Source organism: Aquarana catesbeiana, linkage group LG01 (assembly GCF_042186555.1).
Source record: "Aquarana catesbeiana isolate 2022-GZ linkage group LG01, ASM4218655v1, whole genome shotgun sequence".
Taxonomy (NCBI): domain Eukaryota; kingdom Metazoa; phylum Chordata; class Amphibia; order Anura; family Ranidae; genus Aquarana; species Aquarana catesbeiana.
In genome coordinates this window covers 175,516,611-175,539,794 of record NC_133324.1, presented here as the reverse complement: position 1 = coordinate 175,539,794, position 23,184 = coordinate 175,516,611, and the positions used below count along the sequence as shown (strand labels likewise).

The following is a 23,184-nucleotide window of genomic DNA, read 5'->3' as shown; positions in this document are numbered from 1 at the left end:
ATACCACTATGCAAATGGACGTCAATCACACTATGCATGGTTCATAGGGATTGCCAATAATCTTGAATCAGAGTAAGATAACTAAGAGATCAAAGAATAGAGGCAAACGAAGAAAAGGGGTAAAATAATAAGAAAAAAGAAAAAAGGGGGGGGGGGGGGAGACTTTCTAAAATAGACCCCACAATCTGTACATATCATCCTCACTTCTCCCCTCTCCCTATTACTGCACTCCTCGCTTCTTTCTAATTCTAATCCCACATGCTAACGAAACCCCCGGGACGTTGAAGCATGTCCCCTCATATAAATCGTATTCTCATATTACCTCCCTTACTCTTCTCCTAACCTCTGGAGATATATCATCAAATCCTGGGCCTCCTTTATTTAACTGTGCCCAACACACCCATCACCATCACCCCACATCCTCTGGCAGTAGTCGCAATCTACGCAATTTAGTCTCCATTCCTCTTCTTCCCAAAACCAGCCTCCCCTTCTCCTTTGCCCTCTGGAATGCTTGCTCTGTCTGCAACAAACTCACCGCTATTCATGACCTCTCTGTCACAAACTCTTTAATCTATTAATAATCTACTTGCCATCACAGAAACCTGGCTCCATGAATCTGACACTCCTTCTCCTGCTTCTCTCTCACATGGTGGCCTTCTCTGGACTCTCTCCCCTAGACCTAATGGACGCATGGGTGGTGGAGTGGGATCCCTCCTATCCCCGCGGAGCACCTTCCAGGTTCTTCACTCTCCTCTCTCTCTACTTTTGAAGTTCACTGTACATGCCTATTCTCTCCAACTTCCCTAAGAATTTCTGTAATCTACCGCCCCCCCCGGACCGTTATCAACTTTCCTTAATGAGTTTTCGGCCTGGCTACCCTACTTTGTCTCTTCGGAAATTCCCACAATCCTTCTCAGCGACTTTAACATCCCTGTTAATACAAACACTCCTGCTGCTTCTAAACTTCTTAGTCTAACCTCCTCATTTGACCTGAAGCAAAGGGGAAAGGCTTCTACTCACTCTGATGGCAGCACCCTTGACCTTGTATTCTCCTACCTATGCACTCCATGCAACCTCTCCAACAATCCTTTTCCTCTCTCTGATCACCACCTTATTAGTTTCCCTCTTTCTGTCTTCCACCACCTTTCCCACCAAATCGCCTAACCATCACCTGTAAAAACCTTCGCCACTTCAACTCTTCTCTCCTCTATTCTGCCACTGACTGCCTCTGACAATATCTCACCCTGTCCTGCCCCAAACAAGCCACTTCTGTCTACAATAAATCCCTGTCTTCAAACCTGGATGAGCTCGCTTCCCTCACTACACACAGAATCAGGCCTCGACCCCTACAACCCTGGCAAACAGATGACACCAGAAATCTAAAAAAACGTAGCAGTGCTCTTGAGCGTCTGTGGCATAAGACTAAATCTCTCCAAGACTTCAACCAATACAAATTTAAAAAAACACATTTCTTCCTTCCACACTGCCAAGCAGACCTATTTTACCACTCTCATTAACACCTTCTCATCCAGTCCCCGTCAACTCTTCTCTACCTTCAACTCTCTACTTCGTCCTCCACTGCCTTCCCCCCACTAACTCACTCACTGCCCAGGAGATTCAATTCAAAAATAAGATTGATACAAATTTGTGATGAAATCCCCACTCTACTAGTATCTCCCGAGTTAACACCCAATGTCAACAATTGACACTCCCTTTATTCAAACCTGCTACCTGCTAGACAAAGTTGCTAAACTCCTTTCTAATGCCCACCTAACCACCTGTCCCCTGGACTCCATTCCCTCTTAAATACTACGGTGACCCTCTGACCCACATCTCAAAACTTTCCCTCTCTTCTGGCATCTTACCCAACGCTCTAAAACATGCACTGGTCACCCCCATACTTAAAAAGGCTTCCTTGGACCCTACCAATCTTAACAATCAACGCTCTATCTCCTTGCTCCCCTTTTCCTCTAAATTCCTTGAATGCCTGGTCTACAACCAACTGAGTGACCACCTCATAAAAAAAATAACCTTCTTGATCCCCTTCAGTCTGGATTTTGCCCTCAATACTCCACAGAAACTGCTCTTCTAAACTCACAAATGACTTACTAACCGCAAAAATCAACAGACACTATTCTGTACTCCTACTTCTAGAGCTTTTGGCTGCATTTGATACGGTGAAAACAAAACTTTACTCCCTCGGTCTCCATGACTGCGCTCTTCGGTGGCTCTCATCCTACCTATCCCAATGCACCTTCAGTGTCACTTACAATTCTACTTCCTCCTCTCCTCTTCCCTTCTCCTTTGGGGTCCCCCGAGGTTCTGTTCTTGGACCTCTCTTATTTTCAATCTACACCTCTTCCCTGGGTCAGCCGATTTCCTCATACGGCTTTCAATATCATTTCTATGCTGACGACACCCAAATCTATCTCTCCACCCCTCAACTCATGCTTCACCAACTTACGAACAGACATATCAGTCTGCATGTCACATCACTTCCTAAAATTCAACTTGTCTGAAACCAAGCTCATTATTTCCTTCCCCACGTGCCTCTTCCTCTGACTTCTCTGTCAAGAGCAAATGGCACAACCATCTACTCATCCCCACATGCCAGGGTGCTAGGTGTTATCCTGGACTCTGAACTCTCCTTTCGGCCCCACATCCAAACACTTTCCAAAGCTTGCCACCTCAACCTATACAACATCTCCAAACTACGTTCCTTCCTAACCAGTGAAACAAAAAAGCTCCTGATTCACTCTCTGGTTATCTCTCGCCTCGACTACTGCAACTCCCTCCTCATTGGCTTACCTTTAAATAGACTATCCCCCCTCCAGTCCATCATGAATACTGCTGCCAGACTCATCCACCTTACAAATCGCTCAGCGTCTGCTACTCCTCTCTGCCAATCCCTCCATTGGCTATCACTTACCCAGCAAATTAAATAAAAAATACTAATAACTTACAAAGCCATCCACAACTCTGCCCCCAGCTACATCAATAGCCTAGTCTCAAAATACCAACCTAATCGTCCTCTTCGTTCCTCCCAAAACCTCCTGCTCTCTAACTCCTTCATCACCTTCTCCCATATCACCTCCAGGACTTCTCCCGAGCCTTTCCCATCCTCTGGAATACCCTACCCCAATTTGTCAGACCATTTCCAAATCTATCTACTTTTAGGCGATCCCTAAAAACGTTTCTCTTCGGCGAAGCCTACCCTGCCTCCACCTAACAACTGTTCTTTTATTTTCATCATCAGCTCATCCCCCACAGCTATTACCCTTTCATATCACTTGACCCTCCCTCCTAGATTTTAAGCTCTAACGAGCAGGGCCCTCTGATTCTTCCTGCATGGATTTGTATTGTAATTGTACTGTTGTAAAGTGCTGTGCAAACTGTTGGAGCTATATAAATCCTGTATAATAATAAAAAAAAGAAAGGAAAAGGGACCAGAGGGGAGAGGAGTAAGGAGATTAGGATAGCGGGACTTGTTGCACCTGTACGCCCCCCCTTCCCCCTGCCTTTTGGCTCAATTTGGACTCATTCTCCACAAACAGCTTGCGTGAGAATCCGTTATCTAAGAATCATAGGATTGGAAATACTCGGTGGTTTTAAAGTGGATCCAACATGCCCACGTAGTTGTACATTTTTGTATCCACTCTTGAGAAGTATAGATAAAGTTCCCCCATCTCCTCTATTTTAGAAAGTCTGGTGAACCATTCTCTGATAGTTGGAGGGTGTATCGGAACACAGAGTCTCGTCGCATTCACCATGTGCATAGCCAAGGTTTTATAATATTCTTTTTTAGACAGGGTCGTGTGGTGTAATAGGTATCGCGCTGCAGTGTAATCTAAGATAAATGTGGTGACACGTGCAATGATGTTGTGTACTTCTTTCCAGAAATGCTGGGAGGGATTCACAATCCCACCAAATGTGAAGCATAGTCCCTTCTGCTTTACAAAACCTCCAGCGTGTATTAGGTATGGATGGGGAGAATTTGTGGAGGCGCGATGGAGTTCTATACCATCAGGTTTCAATTTTGTAGCAGTTTTCTTGGATGGCTACATTCAGGGAACCCTTGTGTGTGTATTCGTGAATAGCTTCCCACTCCTCATCAGAGAAGGAAGCCTGCCACTCCTTTTCCCACGCTACACATGCGGGATCCAGGAAGGTGGGAGACTCTTAAAAGAGCAAAGCATATATGAAAGATATTAAAGTGGAGTTCTGGTTGAAATATGACTTTTAAGATAAAAATACCCCTGGAATACTAATGCCAATTGCAATGTAACAAAGATATGCTGTAAACTACGCCCAGTTTTCTATTTGTGCAGCATTGTTTTCTTACTTTGTGAAGTTCCTGCACAGCGCAGCCATCTCCAGTGTGGGCATCTGAAGCCACTGTCCTTCCTATACTCTGCGCATACTGCCTACCCAGCATGCACCTGCCGATCTTGCGCATGTGCAATGCAATCGTGCTCAGCTTGCCATGCCAAGCTGACCAAGATTCCCCATAGACGGCAATGTTAAATGTTACTGGAGCCGTGCCATGCCAAGCTGACCAAGAATTTCCATAGACATCAATGTTAAATGTTTTGGGAGCAGTGCCATGCCAAGCTGACCAAGATCTCCCAGGAGCCAATGCAAAACTGGAAATGACGTCCGCGAGGAGGAAGTGAAATTATATATAGGCTTAAATCAGGTAAGTGAACATAACAAAAAAAATAATAAATTGCCAATTCATTTTAAGGGTGCACATTAGTGCTGCATGGTGAAGAGTGAAAAACTCCGCTTTAAGTGTCTTTGTGGTGATTCCCGTGTGCATAAGGATTCAAATGGTGCAAGTTATCTTGTCCATGTTGATGATGAGGTCTGTGTGGAGAAAAAGTGTTGTATCTGTCTGTACGTCCAGAAAGGAAACTAATTGGAGATGTCAGTCAAGCTCTATTATGAGCAAGTGGTGCCTTTCAAAAAGAAGTGATGTGCTAACATATCTTTAAAAGGCCATTCGCGGCCCAGAAACACGTTTGTGTTGCCTGGAGGGAAGTCAGGGTTTCCTTTTAACTTTAAGGGCCCCGGAGCTGAAGAAAAAGTTTTAGATTTTGCTGCCTGTGTGAAGGCCATCAGGGAGGGTTGAATGAGTGGATGTATCAGGATCTCTCTTGGCCAGTGTTGAGGGAGTAGCCATGGGATGAGTATGAATTGGGAATTGAGTGAAGGTGGTTTCTAGATATACCCAGAATTTCCTGGATTTGTGTATATTCCAATCTACGATTCTTGTGAGGTGGCAGGCTAGATAATATCTGTGAAGATACGGTAGGCCAATCCCCCCTTAGTCTTTGTACATGTTAACTGGGTATATTTGATACGTGGTGGGGAGTTTTTCCAGACGAATAATGAGCAGGCCCGTCACAGAGGCACAGAGTAGGAAAGTATGACGTTTATTTAAAAAAAAAAAAAAAAATGCAGATTTACAATCACTTTAATGTGTTTAAAAGTTGCCCTGGTTGGCAAGTGGTTAAGTCACAGTGAATAATACAATTAGCAAATAGTGTTATGAATACTAATTATAAAGATGAAAGGGGACATTGACAAAACCTTGCTTTTGGTAAATTTTAATTTGATGGGAAAGAAAATCTGTGACACGTTACTGTAAAGATATGTACAGGGTTTCAAACAGACTAATTAGCTTTGTTTATAGCGGAAGTGATACTAAAGAGACAACCTAGTTAGAAGAAGTCATTTCAAATATTTCATTAATTTAATGCCAGGAATGGCCATGTTACAAGCAGACATCTTCGGGAACTACGGAAAGGTTTTATAACTTAGGAGGGTTCTAGAAAATTAAAATTGATGTAAATCCTAACTAAACTTAACTGAGGCTACTTTTACATTGGGACAGGGGTCCGTTAGCGGTAAAGTGACGGTAGTTTTAGCAGCGCTTTACAGCCGCTAGCGGGCCGCTTTAACCCCCGCTAGCAGCCGAATAAAGGGTTAAGGGCTCCCATGTTGTGGCGCTTTGGAAGATGTGCTCATTCATTTCAATGAGCAGGGGTGGTGTAGTAGCGCTGTATACACCGCTCCCACACTGCCCCAAAGATGTTGCTTGCAGGACTTTTTTTTTCCCATCCCGCAACACCCCAGTGTTAAAGCACTCGGCCTTTCACACTGGGGAGGCACGAGAAGCGCTTTTCACGCGCTATTTTTAGCGCTAAAATGCCTAAAAAGTGCCCCAGTGTGAAAGGGGTCTAAATTTGATAAAGGACTATGTAAAAAAAAAAAAAAAAAAAAAAAGTTTAAGATTTTCCTAAATAAAATACTGTTTTCATCTTTTTCACATTCATTGCTGCATCTCAGTGCTGCTGATCTCCTGCAAGCCTCTTTATAGACACATCCTGTCAACATATATACTCTTCAGCAACTTCTGCACATAATTTCCCAAGGTTTCCTGATGAAGACAACACAGTGTACCATGTCTGAGTAATGAGTACTTGTTGTCACTATTGGTAGAACAGGTGAAAGGGTGACAACACAGGAAAACAATTGTAAGATAGCGACCCAACGCTTTTACCTTTTAACAGGAAGTGCCTATAAAAGGCCCTTCAAGGCAGAATCACCAGGTATTATTTAATGAAGCTACTATTAAATTAAGCTACTGATTTTTAAAAACATTTTAATATTGAAATAACATTAAAAGCCGAGCTCCACTGCCACATTTGCCACTTTTTTTTGGGGGGTGGGGGGGGGGGTGCGGAGCAGGCACCTGGTTTTGACAAGCACCCGCTCCCACATTCCCGGGTAGGATAGCCGATCTACGTGCATTTCCGGACCCTCCTCCTTCCCCCGATGCCTTCTGGAACACACACAGGTCCAAGAACGGGACCATTCAGAAAGAGCAACGTGACACGTGCATGTGCAGTAGGAAACTAGTTTCGCTGCTAGTTTCCCTTACAATGCCAGCGCCTGCACCCGAAGGCGATTGAGAAATCGGCTTAGGGTGCAGGCATCATGGGATCCCTGGACAGGTAAGTGTCCTTATATTAAAAGTCAGCAGCTACAGTATTTGCAGCTGCCAACTTATTTTTTTTCCCAGACTGGAGCTCCTTTTTAAGACGTTAAAATTTTTATGAGATTTGGGTTTATCAGCATTTCCCAACTGTGGCATAAAAAGGCTAAAGGGCGTGAAAATCTGATAAATCGCCAAACATACATTGTAGGTCAGTCTTTCAGATGCATGTGTATTAAATGACAGCGCTTGATTCACCACCAGTGAATGTTTGGTGAAAGTCACATTTCCAGCTTTAGAAATATCCCACAACATGTTTCCCATGTAGTACAAAGACATATCCACTAACGTGTAATAATAATATATCACAAAACGTGTCTATGCAGAGGGCTGGGGGTGAAGGGAGGTGTTTCATTTCAGGGAACAGGACAAGTATAGCCTTCCAAAGTCACCAAGGAAAAATTTTATTATTATGAGCTAGAAGGAAATGTGTACTTTTACTACTTTTAATGAGTCGAATCAACTTACATCTCTAACACTGTTTTAAGCTGCTCCAGCTTTGCTTTGCTCTCCTCAATTTCAGAATCATTGTTCTGTCCAAGCTCAACAAGAAGCTGCCTCGCAATGTCCAGGACTTCCTGTTTACATAGAAACAAAATTATATTACCAATTATAAACCTGAAAACACCTGGCTAATCTTTCCTTAGCCTTTTCATGCAACTCATTTGTACCCAAATTTACTTGCCTGCAACTGCTTTGGTTTCTTCAGCTTTAATTTCCCAGTCTTGTATCCGTAACATTTTTCAAACAGATCAAAAAACCTTGGAAAATGAATAAAAAAGTAAAGCTCTTATTACCCATTATGTGAAAACATTACTAAACATCACATAGGATAAAATGTCATCTTGGTTTGAATTTAAAGATAAAAAAAAAATGTAAATAAAAAATTATTCAGTGAAGCACTATAGGTGAGACTACCCAAAGCATGAAATCATGCAACAAACTTCAGCAGAGTGTGCCATAATAAGTGCAAAAAAAGTGAATGAATAATAAAAAGTCCCGTAATAGTAAAGTGGCGAGACAGTGGATCAGCGCACAGTGGTCACATACCACTGAAATGCAGTAGTGTGAACCTGGTACATAGGAGACAATGCATTTTGCCTTGTCCATGTGGTTGGATCGTGCTGGCCGCCCAATGCAGTTCCACCACATCTGTAGTGAATCTACACTTACTGCTTACCTTTGATGCCTTACTTCCATTTTCATTTTTTGCTTTGGTGTCCGATCACCATGTCTTATCACTGCAATAACACAACGAAGCTCCATCCTTAAAAAAAAAAAAAAAAAAAAAAAAAAAAAAAAGGTCAAAGTACTAATTAGATTAGAAAATATTTACACCTAACTGCCATGTCACAATTCAACAGCAACAAAACATTCAGTGCCGGTTCACACAACAGCAACTTGGGATCCGACTTGTCAGACCTCAAGTTGCCCCAAGTCGCTGGACATAGGAAATTCCATTGAAGTGAATGAGAGCTGTCTTAATGTACACTACTGATTAAGTCGCTCAGACTTCAGAAAAGGTTCCTGTACTACTTCAAGGTGACTTCCAGCTGACTTGTACCCATAGATTTCAATGGAAGTCGCCTCCAAGTCGGATCCTTATCTTAATTGATGTGATTTGGATCTGACATTACAGGAATATTACCAAGGAATTCCCTGAAGTTGCCTCGCAAAATCGTGCCGACTTTCAGGTTGCTGTACAGGAAATCCCTGAGTTACAAACATCTGACTCATACTTACAAATGGAGGGAGCCAACAGGAAGTGATAGGAAATCTACCCCTAGGAAGGGAAATTCACTCCTATAAATGTTATTATGAAAAAGGGGTTTCCACTAAAGTTGTATCACCAATCCTCATTTCCACAACCCAAAATTTTCAAAATTCAATTGTCACAGGGACAGAAAAGGAGGTGAAATCTTCCAAATAGGGGCAAAGACAGCAAAACAAGCATTAGATGGGTATTACCCTTCCCTATGCTATCCAAAAAAAAAAAAAAATAGTTTTGTGGCTGGAGTTACACTTAACCACTTTCTTACTGGGCCCTTATACCCCCTTCCTGACCTGACTAATTTTCAGCGCTGTCACACTTTCAATGATAATTGTGCGGTCATGCAAGACTGTACCCATATGACATTTTTATTCACACAAATAGAGCTTTGTTTTGGTGGTATTTAATCACCATGGGGTTTTTTATTTTTTGCTCAACAAGCAAAAAAAAAAGACCGAAAATTTTGAAAAACAAAATGCTTTTTATGCTCTGTTATAAAATTTTGTAAACAGGTAATTTTTCTCCTTCACTAATGTGCGCTGAGGAGGCTGCACTGATGGGCACTGATACAGTGAGGGGAAAAAAAGTATTTGATCTACCTGCCGATTCTGTTTGCCCACTGACAAAAAACGATCAGTCTATAATTTTAATGGTAGGTTTATTTTAACAGTGAGAGACAGAACAACAAAAAAATACTGAAAATGCATTTCAAAAAAGTTATAAATTGGTGGTCAAGTCTGTACTCCGGCACAGTGGTGTAGTGGGTAGCACTCACGTCTAGCAGTAAAAAGGGTGGCTGGTTCAAATCCCAACCACGACACCACCTGCCTGCATGTTCTCCCTGTGCCTGCATGGGTTTCCTGCGGGTACTCAGGTTTCCTCCCACACTCCAAAGACATGCTGGTAGGTTAATTGGCTTCTGTCCAAATTGGCCCTAGTATATGAATGTGAGTTAGGGACCTTAGATTGTAAGCTCCTTGAGGGTAGCGACCGATGTGGATGTACAATGTATATGTAAAGCGCTGCGTAAATTGACGGCGCTATACAAGTATCTTAAATAAATAAAATAAAAAATATTTCCCTCTATTATAAGCTTATGGTAACTCTGCTGAACAATTCTATAACTCTGATCAGCGGATTACACTAATTACCCCCCTCCATCGATCCGCCCCCCCCCCCCCCCCCGCCAACAAACCAGCTCCCCGCAGCCACCAGCCGGCATCCCTCCTCTGCCACTCCTGCTGACTTCAGGTGCTGCAAGAGGCTTGGGGGGGGGGGGGTCCTGATGTCCCCCCCCCCCAATACCTCTGATCACCCCCCGTACTGCCCCCACACCCCCGATCCATGTCCGCACCGAGCAGCTTCCCTCCCTCCACCTGCAGCTTCTCCCTGCACAGATCTCCGTGACCTGTAAGCTTGGGGAGCGCGGCAGAAGAGGGGGGGGGGGGGTGCAGGTGAGGTCAAAGTTGTGGCTTGGGGGGCTTGGTATTATACACCCCCCCCTGTACAATGGATATAGGCAGCAATTGCTGCTATATCCACTGACAGCTGATCATTGTAACTGCGAGTGTTACAATGTATCAGACTGTCATTTCATGAATTAATGAAATCTCTATTCCATCTATTCATGTAAAGTGCTACAGAGAAAGGAACAATCTTCAGTCGCTTTCTCTGTCTCAAAAAAAAAAAAAAAGAGATATGAGGGTCTGTTTAGATCTCTGATATCTCACCAAAGAACCCCATTCCCCCCCCCCCCCCCAAAAAAAAAAACTGTAAAAAGTAAAATAAAAGCAAAAAACACAACACAATCATAGTAGGACCCCCCATGGTCCACTCGCACTCACCCCTCCATGGTGACAGTCCCCGTCCCCCCGCACTCACCCCTCCACGGTGATGGTGCCCCCCCAATCACCCCACCATGGTGACGGCCCCCCTCACTCACCCTATCCACGGTGACAGTCCCCCCACCCCACACCCCTCCACGGCTTCCTCAGCTTCTCCTCCCGGCCAACCCGATCCGTACCAATTAGCAAGCCAGAAGAGAATAGCTAATATTAATTTGCTTTTGTCGCAAGCGGGCGGGTTCAAGGTGCAATGCTCTGCGCCCTGAGCCCAACCTTTTTCAAGCCAATTAGAGCCTCAAGTTCATACATCATACAAACGCCCCTGCGCCCCTAATGGACCAACTGCGCCTGGTAAGACCCCTTTCACATGGAGCGGACTCTGTCAAGCAGATCCACCTGCTCAGAGTGGAATCTGTCTGCTGATCCCTGCTGAGCAACCGGATGACAGGTCCATGTCCACTCCACTGATGCAGAGTGAACACGGCCCGCTATTCTCTATGCTGCGCTCAGATGGAAACGGACAGCCTGTCCATTTCTATCCGATCCACTAGTTGGGTGGGGAATAGAATCCCCATCCGTCTGTTTTTAGCGGACTGGATCAGATGCAAACACATGTCCATTTACATCAGCCTCTCCATAGAGAACAATGGGTGGTCGGATTGGGACCATCTGAAAAATGGACAGGCAGACCCAATCGGTCTGCTTGTGTGAAAGGGGGCTAAGGCCTTGTTCACACAGGGCATACACAGCGTACCTTTAGGGGGATGCACAGGTGTTCCGTGTATCTCTGTCCAGGCAGTCCCGTTGATGTCATTTGGGATGTAGCACCTGCATGAACAGAGCCGTTCCTCCCAATTTTACATCCATGTCCTTGAACTCACACTGTTTGAGGTCATGTACCCACACCCAAACAGATGTCAGATTGGGAACAGCAGCTTTGCCTGTGCAGCCGTTGCATCCCAATTGACATAAATGGGACTGCCTGTACAGGGCTGCACGGAACACCTGTGCATCCCCATACGGGTAAACATGGCCCTCCATGGGCGTACACTATAGTATGCCATATGTGAATGATGGTTTAGTAGCAATTTAGCAGGAATTTTGTTAAGTTGTGTTTATCTACACTATTAATGATTTTAGTGTATTTTTAGTGAAAATATTGATTTGATAAACATTTGCGCAAATATCGCGCTGCCTTAAAAATCAGTAGCACCTTCTTTTTATTCTACTGGCCATATGCCTTCAGAAAATGTATGGTTTGGGGGGTCTTTTACAAATTCTGAAAGCTGTAAGTGAAAAATGAAAACCTCCAGATTGGTAGAGAAATTTTTGGGTACGTTCGATTTTCACCATTTTGCAAAAAGGCGCAATTTAAAATGTACAAATATTTGTTATTTATTAACTCCATACAGGTTAAACGTTTATATTTAGTAGGGATGTAGCAGGAATTTTGTAAAATTAGCTGTGTTTTTATCTGCTAATAATGGTTTTAGTGTATTTCTTGCGAATATATTGGTTTGATAAACATTTGCGCCAATACCGCGGGGTCTAAAAAAAATCAGTAGCACCTTCTTTTTATTCTAGAGATCATATGCTTTAAGAAAATATATGGTTTTGAGAGTCTTTCACAAATTCTGAAAGCTGTAAGGGAAAAATGAAAATCTTCAGATTGTTAGAGAAATTTGGATATTTACATTTTTGTGGACGGTTTATTTTCACCATTTTGCAAAAAGGCGCAATGTAAAAATTACAAATATTTGTTATTTATTAACTCAATAGAGATTAAGCTTTTATATTTAGTAGGAATTTTGTAAAATTTGCTGTGTATTTATCTGCTCATCATGATTTAATTGATTTTTAGTAAAAATATTGTTTTGATAAACATTTGCGCAAATATTGTGAGACCTTAGAAATCAGTAGCACCTTCTTTTTATTCTACTGGTCATGTGCTTTCAGAAAATATATTGTTTGGGGGGTCTTTTACAAACTTTGAAAGCCATAAATGAAAAATAAAAAAGCAAAGGAAAAATTGCAAAAATGGTCTGGCCACCTGAGGGTAAAAATGGAGCACAAGGCCCCGTGCAGCGAAAGGGTTAATGAGTGAAATAAGTATTTGCCCCCTTCGCAAAACATGACTTGGTACTTGGTGGCAAGACCCTTGTTGGAAATCACGGAGGTCAGAGGTTTCTTATAGTTGGCCACCAGGTTTGCACACATCTCCTCTTTGCAGATCCTCTCAAAGTTATTAAGGTTTTGTGGCTGAATTTGGTAACTCGAACCTTCAGCTCCCTCCACATATTTTCTATGGGTTTAAAGAGGTGTTCCGGCCGAAATTATACTTTTTAAATAAAAATACCCCTATAATACACAAGCTTAATGTATTCTAGTAAAGTTAGTCTGTAAACTAAAGTCTGTTTTGTTAGTTTATAGCAGTAGTTTGTTATTTTATAAACTTACAGCAGGCCGTGGCCATCTTAAGTGTGGGCATCTGAAGCCAGACTATTTCTTCCTGGATCTCATCCTTGCAGATCTCGCACATGCTCAGTGCAGCACAAGCAGTGTAATAGGTTTCAGGTCAGGTTAAGCAATGGCAGCGTCAGATGAAGTTGCTGCCCCTTCCCAGGAGGCACTGCAAACAGGAAATGATGCGATGGGCCACGGCCAGGGAGGAGGAAGTGAAAAATGAATACAGCAGATATACAGTAGGTGCTGAGAAAAAAAATAAAAAAATATCCAATTCGTTTACAGTGCACAGTTTAATGAGGGATGCTCAAGAGTTGTAAAAGTGGGTGGAACTCCACTTTAAGATCTGGAGACTGGCTAGGCCACTCCAGGACCTTACTGTGCTTCTTCTTGAGCCACTCCTTTGTTGCCTTGGCCATGTCTTTTGGGTCATTGTCATGCTGGAATACCCACCCACGATCCATTTTCAATGCCCTGGCTGAGGGAAGGAAGTTCTCACCCAAGATTTGACGGTACATGGCCCCGTCCATCGTCCCTTTGATGCGGTGAAGTTGTCCTGTCCCCTTAGCAGGGAAACACAGCCAAAGCATAATGGTGTTCTTGGGGTCATAAACAGCATTCCTCCTCCTCCTCCTCCTCCAAACACGGCGAGTTGAATTGATGCCAAAGAGGGCGTTTTTGGTCTCATCTGACCACAACACTTTCACCCAGTTCTCCTTTGAATCTTTCAGATATTCAATAGCAAACTTCAGACAGGCCTGTTCATGCACTTTCTTGAGCAGGGGGACCTTGCGGGTCCTGCAGGATTTCAGTCCTTCACGGTATATACTGAATGTTTTCTTGGTGACTATGATCCCAACTGCCTTGGGATTATTGACAAGATTCTCCCTTGTAGTTCTGGGCTGATTCCTCACCGTTCTCATGATCATTGAAGCTCCACGAGATGAGTTCTTGCATGGAGCCCCGCACCGAGAGAGATTGACAGTTATTTTGTGTTTCTTCCATTTGCAAAAAATCGCACCAACTGTTGTCACCCTCTCAGCAAGCTGCTTGGTGATGGTCTTGTAGCCCATTCCAGCCCTGTGTGGGTCTACAACATTGTCCCTGATATCCTTAGACAGCTCTTTGGTCGTGGCCATGGTGGAGAGATTGCAATCTGATTGATTGCATCTGTGGACATGTGTCTTTTATACAGGTAACAAGCTGAGATTAGGAGCATTCTTAAAAGGGTGTGCTCCTAATCTCAGCTCCTTACCTGTATAGAAGACACCTGGGAGACAGAAATCTTGCCGATTGATAGGGAGTCAAATACTTATTTCACTCATTAATCACTTCAGCCCCAGAAAGGATTTACCCCCTTAATGACCAGGCTATTTTTTGAGAAACGGCACTGCGTAAATAACTGACAATTGCGTGGTCGTGCAACATTGTACCTAAACAACATTGATGTCCCTTTCCCCCCACAAACAGAGCTTTCTTTTGGTGGTATTTGATCACCTCTGCGGTGTTTATTTTTTGCGCTATAAACAAAAAAATAGCGACAATTTTGAAAACAAAACTACATTTTTTACTTTCTGCTATAATTTAAAAAAAAAACAAAAACAAAATCTATTTATGCCAATATGTATTATTCTACATATTTTTGGTAAAAAAACAAAACAAGCAGCGTATATTGATTGGTTTGTGCAAAAGTTATAGCGTCTACAAAATAATGGATGGATTTAGAGCCCTTGCACACTGGGGCGGTTTGCAGGCGCTATTGCGCTAATAATAGCGCTTGCAAACCGCCCCGAAAGTGCCGCTGCTGTCATCCCAGTGTGCAAGCCCCGAGGGCTTGCACACTGGAGCGATGCGCTGGCAGGACGGTAAAAAAAGTCCTGCCAGCAGCATCTTCGGAGCGGTGAAGGAGCGGTGTGTATACCGCTCCTTTACCGCTCCTGCCCCCTTGAAATCAATGGGACGGCGCGGCTATACCGCCGGCAATGCGCCTCTGCAGAGGCGCTTTGCGGTGGTATTTAACCCTTTCTCGGCCGCTAGCGGGGGGTAAAGCCGCCCCGCTAGCGGCCGCATACCGACGGTAAAACGCTGCTAATAATAGCGGCGTTTTACCGCCGCCCCCCGCCCCAGTGTGCAAGGGCTCTTAGGGTTTTTACATTTTTTTGAGTTGAGATGAGTTGCGTTGCATCTTGACATAGCGCGGCCCTTTACCATGCAGGGTCCTGAAGCGCTTACAAACACATACACACATACTAGGGCCAATTTGTAGACAGGATCTGATTAACCTACCAGCATGTCTTTTGGAGTGTGGGAGGAAACTGGAGAACCCGGAGGAAACCCACGCAGGCACAGGGAGAACATGCAAACTCCAGGCAGATGGTGTCGTGGTCGGGATTTGAACCAGCAACCCTATTGCTGCTAGGTGAGAGTGCAAACCACTACACCAGTGTGCTGCCCTTGTTTTCAGCGGGACTGCGACGTTGCGGCAGACAAATCTGACCCCGAGTGGCACTTTTTGGGGACCAGCGACACCAATACAGTGATCAGTGCTAAAAACAATGCACTGATCACTGTATAAATGACACTGGCAGGGAACGGGGTTAACACTAGTGGTGATCAAAGGGTTAAATGTGTTCCCTCAGTGTGAGCTCTGTGTGGTGGATGGGCTCACTGAGACAACACAGAGATCGCTGTTCCTGATCTCATTGTTGTCCCCTGTCAGAATGGGGATCCACCTTGTTTACATAGGCAGATCCCCATTGAGCTTCTCCGGAGTGGTCCCCCGACATGCGCGTCCACAGTATCTTGTTCACGAAACGACGTATAGGTATGTCAATTTGCACAGCCGGCGGGCCGCCCTGCCACAGTATGTGTGCGGTGGGCGGACTGGAAGTGGTTAAAATGCAAGTCAATTTATACATTTTTTGAAATGCGTTTTTCCGGATATTTTTGTTATTCTGTCTCTCACTGTTAAAATAAACCTACCTTTAAAATTATAGACTGATCATTCCTTAGTCGGTGGGCAAATGTACAAAATCAGCAGGGGATCAAATACTTTTTTCCCCTCACTGTAGGCTGCACTAATGGGCACTGATCAGGGAGGCACTAATGAGGCTGCACTGATGGGCGGCACAAATAAGTGACACTGATGATGAGGCACTGATTAGCAGTACTGATGGGCACTGATAGATGGCACTAAGGGGACCGATGTCCCTCTAACAGAAGCTGGTTAACAGCTTTCTTCTTTTCTTCATGCTGACAGCAGGAGGAAAAAAAAAAAAAAAAAAAAGAACCAGCTTCTGCTTACTTCCGTGATCACGATGTGATTGGCCCTTTACCCCAATCTGTGATCAGTCTAGTCCCAAGGACTCCGCGATCACAGAGCACGTCGGCGAAAGCAGCGCGAGAATGGGAGGATATCCGTGGACACCCTCCCGGCATTTTAAGCCCATGCTGTAGCTGTCTTTCTGCTACAGAGTGGGCATCAAGTGGTTAAATAATGTACATGTTACAACTTACATACAAATTAAACTTAAGAACAAACCTACAGAACCTTGTTAGTAACTCTGGGACTGTCTGTACTTGTAATAATAGAGTCACTTGCTAGCCTAGCAAACCTTCAAAGTGTAATAGGAGGACTGCATTTGCTTGAATAGTATCCTAGGATTATAGACTTTATTCTAACCTCACTGGCTGCAAACTTCTTCGGCTTAAAGATTCAAAGTATGGTAGCCAGAGACACCCAAGCATGCCATAACTACATACCTCCTCTAAGCAAAGTGTCCTTTAAAGTATAACTACAGACAAAACTTTATTTTTTTTAGTTTTGGATAGAGTGGAAAGGAATTAGAACATTTGTCAGTTTTTATTGCTGTCTGTGCCCTCATTAGGTAGATTCACTCTTTTGATCTGCGCTGTTTATTGTTATCATTGAAAGCAAACGTAAAAGAAAATCCCAAATTTTGGGTGGACACTTGAACAATAATAGAGTAGGGGAAGATTAGGGAAGATTTTCCCTCTATTAAAAAAAAAAGGTTTTGCCTTTAATTACACTTTAAGGGAAAATAAATAGTTCTTAAAGCATGTTAGGACATAGCCTGGGTTAGAAACTGATGTCTGCTGACATTTGCCATTAGTCCACTTCTTTAATTTGGACGATTATTGTGCACTTCATGTTTAGATCTCAAAAATTTCTATCAATTTTATTTCAATGCATGTTTAACTTTGTCTCCACAAGACCCAAATGTTCTTAATATTGATGCTTCAAGTTAAAATCAGATTTGACCCCATGCAGCCAAGTGTTCTTTAAAGCAATGGATGTTAGCTTTATTCCAAAATAAAATAAACCATCCTTCCCGATCTGTACTTTACATTATTCAAAAAGGAACTAAAAGCATAGGGGTAGAAAGCTCAATGACATCTGCCAAGATGCATCCGGGGGCACTGTGGCCCAATAAGTGCTGGGGATCCAATTGTGTTATGATTATCTTCACAATGTACAATTTTTCAGAAAAATCTACGGCACACTATTTTTGCCTATGCTTGTGGACAACTGATGGGAATTTGCAGAAATTTTGTGGGACTTTAGGTTCCCATTAACTGGTAATTCAGCCACACCAATATTTCCTCCAATTTATCTTGGTATAAATAAAATCACAGCTAATTGCAAACAGAATGACAACTACGCACTGTATTAATTAGTAAAACAGTGAAAAAGTGGAAGAAGCGTTAGCACCACTATGTACTATAATTAGTAAATTTCCTGGAGCCGGTTATAAAAATGTATGGTAATACAATCAACACTTTGTACTTGTTAGTATTATAATACAGGATTTATATAGTGCTAACAGTTTGTGCAACGCTTTACAATGAGCCCTGCTTGTTAGAGCTTACATTCTAAAAGGGAGGGTCAAATGATACAAAAAGTAATAACTGTGAGGGATGAGCTGATGGAGAAAATAAAACTACAAGTAAAATAAAAGTTGTTAGGTGGGGGCAGAATAGGCTTCTCTGAAAAGAAGGGTTTTCAGGGATTGTCTACAGATGAATAAATTAGGAGACAGTCTGACAGAGATTGGGGTAGAGAGTTTCATAAGATGGGAGAGGATCTGGAGAAGTCCTGGAGGCGAGCATGGGAGGAGATGACAAGGGATGACTAGAGAGCAGGAGGTCTTGGGAGGATCAAATAGAACGATTAGGTTGGTATTTTGAGACTAGGTTAGTGATGTAGCTGGGGGCATAGATGTGAATGGCGTTGCTAGCATTTTGAATTTAATTTGTTGGGCGAGTGGCAGCCAATGGAGGGATTGGCAGATAGTGGTAGCAGACACGGAGTGGTTTGTAAGGTGGATGAATCTGGCAGCATCATTCATGATGGACCGAAGGGGGATAGTCTATTTAAAGGTAAGCCAATGAGGAGGGAGTTGCACTAGTAGAAGCGAGAGATAACCAGGGAGTGGATCGGAAGCTTTATGGTGTCATTGGTTAGGAAGGGGCGTATTTTGGAGATGTTGCAGAGGTTTAGGCAGCAAGCTTTGGTAAGTGATTGGATGTGGGGCCGAAGAAAGAGTTCAGAGTCCAGGATAACACCTAGCACCCTGGCATGCGGGGATGGGCTGATGGTCATGCCATAGATCTTGACAGAGAAGTCAGGGCAAGGAGGATGTGGGAAAGAAAATATTATGAGCTTGGCTTTGGACAGGTTGAGTAATATAATCTGAAGGAAAAAAAAAACAAACAAACAAATATGCTTACATTGTTCCAGATGTTGTGGGAACTATAGGTATATCTTCTGCTTCCAGCGGTATTGACCAGGGAATGTGGAACTGAGGGGCTAGCTCACGCATTACGATATTTCTGAAAGGTTACAAACACAAACTTCATAAGCTTAAAATTTAATGAACATTCATGTAATTGTGAGCACAAAAAGTTCAGAGGACTGCAGATAAAAAGAATTATTTCCAAAAATGATTTGCAAAAGAAAATGTTTTTGGACTTCGTCACACAGACCATTCAAACTAACCATAGGTATTATATATTAGTCTTAGTTATTATATTATTAATTTTTGTAACATATGGACGTGAAATGCCAATTCAAAACATCTATCTCACAGATTATTGCTCATTAAACCTTGCTAGTTTCTGACTTGAGAGATCTATGAGGAAAGCACAAAGTGGAGAATTTGCAGGTGGAGATGGAATACCGATTCATAAAAATAAACAAACATTCTATACCATTTCATGCAAAGCCAATAGTACCGTTCTTAGTGAGCTGGCCAATCTCCAGTTTTCTTTCTTATTTTCCAAAAACAGCTTAACAAACCATGAAGGTGGTAAATTAGCAGGTTATCATTAAAGGTGTTAGAAAATGCATATGTAGAAAAATATAAATAAAATACAAGGTCCATAAAGACATGGATGAGCGAGTTTGGGGTGGAGGAATTTGACTGGCCTGCAGAGAGTCCTGACCTCAACCTGGTGGAACAACTTTGGGATTATTTCGAGCGGAGACTGCGAGTCAGACCTTCTCATCCAACATCAGTGCCTGACCTCACAAATGCACTTCTGGAAGAATGGCCAAACATTCCCATAGACACACTCCTAAACCCTTTGGACAGCCATCCCAGAAGAGTTGAAGCTTTTATAGCTGCAAAGGGTGGGTCAATTCAATATTGACTGGGATGCCATTAAAGTTCATATGCGTGTAAAAACAGGCGCCCCAATACTTTTGGTAATATAGTGTGTGTGCGTGTATGACTATGCCAACCAATTCTCTGCTTCCTCACCATCAATTACCTCTACAGGTTCCTCTGCCAATACTGCAGAATCAACATTGAGGAGGGGAGGTAAGCGGTACAAGCAACCAAAAGTACCGTGGCATAGCCACCAGACTGAGGAAGCGGCAGAGATAACTACAAATGTGGTACATAACATTTCTTCTATTATTTTGAATGAGAATGAATTGACTGTGTTGAATAAGGGTTTGGGCTTTTGCCCTAAAAAACAGGAACAATTTTGTTTTGCGACAGGATGTGTACCGTTTTTCAGAAAAATTAGACTTAGGCCCCTTTCACACTGGAGCGGTTTTCAGGCGGTATTGCGCTAAAAATACCGCCTGAAAACCGCCCCTAAACAGCCTCCGCTGTTTGTTCAGTGTGAAAGCCCGAGGGCTTTCACACTGAAGCGGTGCGCTCGCAGGACGGTAAAAAAAGTCCTGCGAGCCGCTTCTTTGGAGCGGGGAAGGAGCGGTGTATTCACCGCTCCTAAACCGCTCCTGCCCATTGAAATCAATGGGACAGCGCGGCTATACGCTGTACGAGCGGATTTAACCCTTTTTCGGCCGCCAGCGGGGGTTAAAACCGAACCGCTAGCGGCCGAATACCGCTACAAGAACGACGGTACAGCAGCGCTAAAAATAGCGCTGTTGTACCGCCGACGCCCCCACCGCCCCAGTGTGAAAGGGGCCTTAAAGAGTTTTTTTCCTACAAAATCTCCTTTACAGCAAACTTATGTATTACCTTTATCAGTGAGAAATTTAGATTTAAGGGTTAAAAGTAAGATAGTGCCACCCACATTGTGTTCAGCAGTAGAAGTGCTTATTAACAAGGTAGATAATGATGTTCAGACTTTTTGAATGATCGGACGAAGACTGAGCATATACCTAATAATCTGACCAGGGAAGAATTGTCCGCTGTATCCTCCTTGACGGCTCGGTGCGATATGGTCATCAAACCGTCCGACAAGGGGGGTGCTATAGTGGTTATGGATAATAAGAATTATGAGGAAGAAATTTGGAAACAACTGTCAGATAGGTATACATATATGTCTCTTGATTCTAGTCCTGTATTTAGGGTACAGGCTAGGATCAAGCAGACATTAATAGAAGCTATGAAAGATGGGATCATTGATCAAGAAACCTGTACTTATCTTACTGCTGATTACCCTATTACACCAGTAATGTACATTCTGTCCAAAATTCATAAGCACCCTACCAATCCCCCAGCCGCCCGATTGTGTCAGGGATGGAATCAATAACTGGCCCTCTGGCTAAATATTTGGATAAAGTTCAGACACCTTTGGTGTCATGAACTAAGTCCTATATCAAAAATACAGGTGATTTTCTTAATAAAATTAGGGAGATTCAAGTAGCTTCTGATTCCATCCTAGTCACATGGGATATATCCAGTCTGTATACGATTATACCACATGAATTGGGAGTTGAAGCATGTCATCGGCTTCTAACCCAGTACCGTCAATATGAAAATGTGCAGATTACATTTTTATTGAAACTATTGGCCATTGTACTTGAAGAAAATTATTTTCTTTTTAAAGAGGCTCATTTTTTTCCATTGAAAGGAGCAGCAATGGGTTCTAATATTGCACATCCATATGCGAACATTTTTATGGACATGATTAAGAAGTGAAGGACCGCATTGCATAAATATTCTATAAAGAGACAAACTTACACAACTTCCACTAGCTAGGCATTTTATTGAAAAGTATAAAATAACAGTGTGGTTGCGCTACTATAAAAAAAGATCAGATAACACATGTAGCAAGCCAGCATTAACAAAGTAGTGACAATGTACAAAATGATGAGAAAAATAATGCAGCGCTAAACATAGCAAACCCGATTGGATGACCCGCACAGATGTGACTAACACCCGTGCAGCATGATGATGTGTAATCAGGTGTGAAACAACAATAATGGAAACATATAAAAACCATTACAATGTTATAGTGAGTCCATGATCAAATCAATGACCAATAGCATGAACGTGATGTTCATATAAATGTCCAATAAATGTGAACAATATAAGTGTTGGATGAGAAAAAGGATTCTTAAAGGTGCTACGTGATTCACAAGAGTGATGTTCCAGTACTTAATATCCACAGCCAAAAAAATATATGGAGCAAATACCCTCACTGGAACAGGTGGACACGTTTGCCGTACGGCTAGGTGTCATACAGGCTTGAGGATCGATCGATCCAAATAGGTGCTTTAGTGAAGAGGCGTATATAGCAGGTTCCACTGGTTCCTTCGCAATAAAGGTGAGCGGCCTGGAGACAGCAGATGTTCAAAGTCCAGTTGCAGGTACTTCTTCAACTGGTGTATATTGGAAAGATACACCATTCACTCTAATGTCCTGGACAACAGATTTGCCAACGTAGAATCTACGATGATCCAACCTTGCCAGACTGGCTTTTTGTCTTCGGGTGGTCGGGCGGCCGCAGCAAGCGCGCTTCTCCCTATACAGGTGTATGCAGGCTCTGTGTATGCAGCACCTTTAAGAATCCTTTTTCTCATCCAACACTTATATTGTTCACATTTATTGGACATTTATATGAACATCACGTTCACGCTATTGGTCATTGATTTGATCATGGACTCACTATAACATTGTGATGGTTTTTATATGTTTCCATTATTGTTGTTTCACACCTGATTACACATCATCATGCTGCACGGGTGTTAGTCGCATCTGTGCGGGTCATCCAATCGGGTTTGCTATGTTTAGCGCTGCATTATTTTTCTCATCATTTTGTTGAAAAGGGCCATGCGATTTCTCAACTATAATTTATGTTTATAGATGGAGTAAGTTGCAGTAGAAGAGGTGGTAATCGTGAGTTAAATTTGAGAAGGAGGGAAGTACAGTGGATCCATTCTTTATATACTATGTACCCCAAAAGGCTAAACTCGAAACTGATCTGTATTTGTTCGCACGAGTGACTCATGGAGTATGGGTTGCTCAACATATGACCGGTTCTAAATTACATTGCATTTACTGACTATGAAGATAAAAAGGCTTTTTTTTTTTGTATTTTTTCTTTTTTATATTTTATATTACAGGTTGACATCAGGGATGCGTGTTAGAGGGAATAGGAATTTGCATCCAGCCTCTAGCATTTTCAACTGGCCATTTTGATTAAAGAGATCTCGGACACATGTGATGGATAATGATCTTGTTAATGCAACCGATTCCAATTATGCTTTCTTATAAATGATGTAAAAAGAATACTCAATTGTGATATGTTCCAGCCTGAGGAAG

The 23,184-nt window shown here is 42.7% G+C and overlaps 1 protein-coding gene across 1 annotated transcript in view; it reads right to left on the bottom strand.

Annotated features, from left to right (window-relative positions):
• PPIP5K2 (diphosphoinositol pentakisphosphate kinase 2) overlaps positions 1 to 23,184 on the bottom strand; it is a 189,953-nt gene that overhangs the window by 83,600 nt on the left and 83,169 nt on the right. Inside the window, exons 10-13 of the mRNA XM_073624575.1 lie at positions 18,890 to 18,991; positions 8,241 to 8,327; positions 7,746 to 7,821; positions 7,529 to 7,638 (exon numbers count right to left, since the gene is read on the bottom strand). Of these exons, the coding sequence (XP_073480676.1) occupies positions 7,529 to 7,638; positions 7,746 to 7,821; positions 8,241 to 8,327; positions 18,890 to 18,991 (375 nt within the window). The remainder of the gene's footprint in view (positions 1 to 7,528; positions 7,639 to 7,745; positions 7,822 to 8,240; positions 8,328 to 18,889; positions 18,992 to 23,184) is intronic.